General features: G+C 53.9%; 1 protein-coding gene across 1 annotated transcript in view; it reads right to left on the reverse strand.

Annotated features, from left to right (window-relative positions):
• PODANS_2_2880 (uncharacterized protein) overlaps positions 1-1,226 on the reverse strand; it is a gene marked incomplete at both ends in the record, with an annotated part of 1,380 nt that extends 154 nt beyond the window's left edge. Inside the window, one exon of the mRNA XM_001910996.1 lies at positions 3-1,226. Within this exon, the coding sequence (XP_001911031.1) occupies positions 3-1,226 (1,224 nt within the window). The remainder of the gene's footprint in view (positions 1-2) is intronic.
• Between the last annotated feature and the right edge of the window lie 3,584 nt (positions 1,227-4,810).

The raw sequence follows: 4,810 nt of genomic DNA on the forward strand, positions 1-4,810 counted from the left end.
GAGGTGATGGGGGGTGATAGAGGGAGGGGTTTGTTGGAGGGGAGGAGGGCGGATTTCATGCCTGTTGAGGGGGCTCGGGGTCTCGTTTCTGGTTGCTTTTGTTGTGCTTGTGGTTGAGGTTCAGATCTTTGTGTTCGTAGAGGGTGGTTTGTCAGGGATGTTATCTTCAATGGGGCGGGGATTGGTGACCGGCTTGAGTTGATGTTCCTCATGATGTTCTTCGGGGGTGGCTTTGGTGGGGCTGGAAAGAGGGAGAACCGGGGGTTGGATGTTTTCCTTGGGGCTGGTGAGGTTGAGGGAGCCGAGACCGGTGGCGGAGGGGGAAGGGGTGCTTTGGGGGGCTTGCTAGGTTCCCATGGTGTACCAGCAGGGGTGAGGTATGTTCTTCGTGCTTTGGAGGAGCGTTTGGTACTGGCTGTATCTGGATTTGAAGCTGGGACGGGTGGCGGTGGTGATGCTGGCAAGGCTGGTACCGGTGGAGAAGGAGCAGAAGGGAGTTCGGCGAGATTGGAAGAACCCTTTGATCGTCGACGGTCAAGCTCCGTGGTGGCATAGAACCACAGGGCGAAGACTGTGTCGACACTCCGGCGGTCCACGGCTCTAGGGGAGGGCGTTGCCTTTCTAATTTGTACCATTTCGTGCTCCACGTGTTGGGGTTGGGGAGGTGTTACTGGCCCGTACGTGTATTCATTGGCGTCGTCGCTTTCGTATAGTCCCAAGTCGAGTAGTGCTTCGGTAGCCACGGAGGAATTGGAAGGAGAGTGTGATGGTGATGATCTCGGTTGGTTGACCGGGACGGTCTGATATTCCTGAAAGTGATACATGGGTGCCTCTCTTGCTGTCCCTGAATCCCGCCGACGTTGTTTCCTGCGACGGCAGAGGAAGAATATAAAGGCAGCACCGGCGAGAACCAGGAGGATTCCCACAACAATGCCTGCAATGGCAAACCCTGGCAGGGCCCCCACAGTAGTCGGTGGCGAGAGAGAGGGAGGGCTGGTATTGGATGGACCTCGGACTCCCGTGGTGACCGAAGTGGCAGTAACAGTAGAAAGTGTCGTTCTAGGTCCAAAGTCGACCGGCGGCGTTCGAGACTCGCAGCACTCGCTCAGGGGAATAACCAATGTCGTCGTAGTAGGTGCCGGTCGCAAAGCTCTGACCACACGAGTTGTATGGGATAGGTCAGAACAGGACGTTGATTCAGGACTTAGACGAGACGCCACATGCATCTTAGACGCTCCATGAGATCGGAACAAAAGAAACACGGTCCATCTTTGGCTGTTGGTGGAGAACTGGGGGAACAACAGGAGATATAGAAAAGCAGAGCAGGCAACCGGCAGCTCATATACTTGTCCGAGTGTTCTACAAAGGAGACTCGGTCCTGCAACTGTGAGGGACAGGAATTCTGCCTTTGCCCTCCAAGCTGCCGCATAAGGTACGCGGCATGGCAGTGGGCAAAGAGAGGCAGTGCCATTGCGGGTGGTCCATGACACCGGGGCCAAAGTGGGAATAGGGAACAGGGTGGTACCACAGCTGACTACATCCAGCGGCGTAGACGCTTTGGGTGTGTCCGATGTCAGTTGCTGTAAAAACACGGTGGAAGCAGTCTTTGCTGATATGTGTTTGCGGCAAACTCTAAGCGCCTGGCGCGCGCACCTTTAATGATGGAGGTGGGCAGACAAGAGTTATTGGACTCGTGCTTCGGACTAGATGTCCTCCAAAAATCAATATTTCAAACTGGTTGTACAACACCATAACGCGTCAATCGCCTACTTAAGCGCGCTTCTAGAAGCCGCCCATCGCTTGATGAGGGGAAATCAGAAGACTATTGAGGTTGTGCCGCAAAAGATCCTGCCTCGTATGTTGGATGTCCGAATCTCTCCACAAAGATGATGCTGTTGACTGCAGACTCTGACATCTAACCCTGAGAGAGTTGGAAGATTTTCATGCGGCACAGAAGATGTAGCGTGAAAATCCGGAGGTTCGCCGCCGCCCGAGTTGGTGATGAGTGAGTTCATGGGGCAGATGTGGAGAGACGACCCCTGACGCCATCTCCGGTGTTACTCTGTACTTGGTTTCTGAAGGTATGACGCAGAGGCTGAAGATTTTAGAACAGGCGATGATGCCTCTCTCAGAATATCCTCGCTCGGTACCGGCAAAAGGGTAATCCACAAAAAGATCAACGGAACTCTGGAGTGTTCTAGAGATCCCAAGATATCTGGGGAGAGTGGGGGGTTCGACGCCTTGATTTGCCGGCAGCACCTATTTTGGCATGCAGAAAGGGGGCCACTCGGCGCTTATTCAGAGCCAACACCACCCAAGATCTCGTGGCAGCCCTGTCCCTATTGTCCTTTCTTGCGTGCTTTGGAATGCAAGAAATCTGTAGCCGCGGGAAACACTGCAGTTGGTTGCGCCAAAGTCGGTAGACGGCCCGTTCGGGAAGGGCTTGTGTGTGTTGGCCTCAGTTCGTCCAGGTTTTCGGGGTTGTGTTGCCAAGTCGTGCCCGTGATGTTCTGGGTGAAGAGCAAACTGCGCCTGGTTGTTGTGGGCAGTGTTAGCTTTGTGGTGTCTTGGTGATCAGTTCTGAAATCAACACTGTCTATCTAGTGCTTGTGTAACTGGGAACCACGCCGAGGGGGGGCGCACAGGTTTAGTTTGCCTGCACGTTTTGGTGATGCCGAGCTGTTTAAGTCGGTGCCTGACACAGTATGACAAAGCCTTACGGTGACGATATGCGATCGACGCAGTTTCAACTCTGATGATGGAATCAACACCGAGAGGACCTTGCCTACGGAGTTTAATGCCATCGGTGTGTTTTGTGAAGCGCACCTATATGGCAACGCAAATGAGAAGTTGACACTAGTTCATGACATGGTGAACACGAGAGAAGCAGGACGTCGAGAGATTGCGAAACATATAAAAAGAACAGCAGATGAGCTGTCGAGCGAGGGATGATGAATTTATCGCCAAATCGGTAGGTGTTTGCTCGTTGCCATGGCGGCGTGGGATGAAGTCGAGATTGCCTCGTGTGCCTGAGCTGAGATCCTTCGGCGGGATCCCCTAGCTGTTTCGTCTTCAACTGCCGGCTGCGACAAGCAGGAGACAGGGGACAGGAGACAGGAGACAGGAGACAGGAGACGGAAGTCAATCAGCCTGGCCCCTCTGAAAGGCTGGCCTTGCTTTGACTTTGGAAGCACCGCGCATTGCTGGGTGATGCTGTGCCTCACACTCGGCTATCTGGCTGTCTTTGGTAGGGCAGACAGTTTGTGGCTCCCGCGACTCCTTACTGCACCACACGCGGCAAAAGCCACCAGTTCGAGGATCTGGGTCGAGAGGGTGTTCTGTCATCCAGAGTGTCTGTTGAAGATGACGGCTTGGCCGGGTTGGTGATCATGAACGTCTCGTCTCGATGCGGGCCAGAGGTTGGTGCAAGATTCGCGTGCTCCCGTCTGACCAGATCTTTTGTGTGGCATGACACAGACCCCAATTAAAGTGCTATCTATATCCGGTCAGCTATAGGTTGCTGTCTGCAGCAGGATAAAAATGACACTTCCCCTCCTGTTTCTTGCAGACTGGATTGACACGATGCCTGAAGCTGTAAAGTGCTGGCCAGGTAGAGACCCATTGCCAAGATGGTTGCTGTTTGAGGTTGTCGAAATGCATTCAGCTGAAAACGAGAGAGAAAGCGACGGCGTCGGCACCGGGGGACGGGACCCACCAAGGGCTTCCGAGCCGAGCGGCCCCGCCGAGGCCGGTGGTCTCGGGCTGCCAAGGACCGAATCACTCGCATCAACAGCACTGGCGTTTGACGGGCATCGGTCCGTCAATTTGCGACCAACCAATGGGGTATCGAATCATGAAAGAAACGGAAAACCTAGCCCCACTTGATCTGCCCAGATTCCACCACGGCGCGTAGCCGAATTTAGCGTCCGCTGTCCTGATCGCAGAATGCACGTCGGGAGGGAACGCCGAGACCCCGCTGAATGTTTCTTCCATCATCACCTGCACTATCACCAGCAGCTACTTGGATTCATCACAGCGTCTTTTGAGTTTTTTTCTTTGGATGAACGGCAGGTCATGATGGACTCGAATCCCCGCAATGTGGTACAAGATGTCGTGGCCTGTAGGACATGGACAGATACGCTGCATACGTTTCATGTACCGTTCCTACATTAGGGCCGGGTCCATGGCGTCTTCCTCCGGCAATTGCGAGATACCAAGAAGCAAAACGAATCCTTCAGCTTGGGTGATTCTTCCCCGCAACTCGACATCTTGGGCAAGACATAAACGGACTCCTCTTTGTGTCACACCGTTTCCTTCAAACAGAACAACAGCAGTAGCCAGCAGCATGCTTTGAACCAAGGTCAAAGGTCACATCTGCAAAACACCGAGCTGCTCGGCAGGTTGGCGGCGCTTAGGGAAGCCATCCCGTTGGCTACCCTCTTTCCATCAGCCTATTCCACCGTTTTCCCCAGCTCGGAACGGTCGCCCAGAATAGCTCACGTCCGCAGCAACCATATATCCCCACGTGGTGAACGGCAACCCCCTGCGCCTTTGGGGCACTGCTGCTGTTCCCCTCTCCGTTGAGATCTTGCTGGACTGAATCTGCTTCCCGTCTTGGTGCTTGTGATTTGGAAAGGAGTTGGGATATTCTTCCATTTGCGACAGATTCCACAATACAATGATTGACGACGCCGGACTGCAATGATCTTGTTTGGTTGTTTAAAAACACAGTATTCGAAGTGACCACCAGGTCGACTTGGGCTTTCCAATTGAGAGGAGGGGCATCTTCCAGCACACTGGCGCCGCCCAG

This window comes from Podospora anserina, chromosome 2 (genome assembly GCF_000226545.1).
Source record: "Podospora anserina S mat+ genomic DNA chromosome 2, supercontig 2".
NCBI lineage: Eukaryota > Fungi > Ascomycota > Sordariomycetes > Sordariales > Podosporaceae > Podospora > Podospora anserina.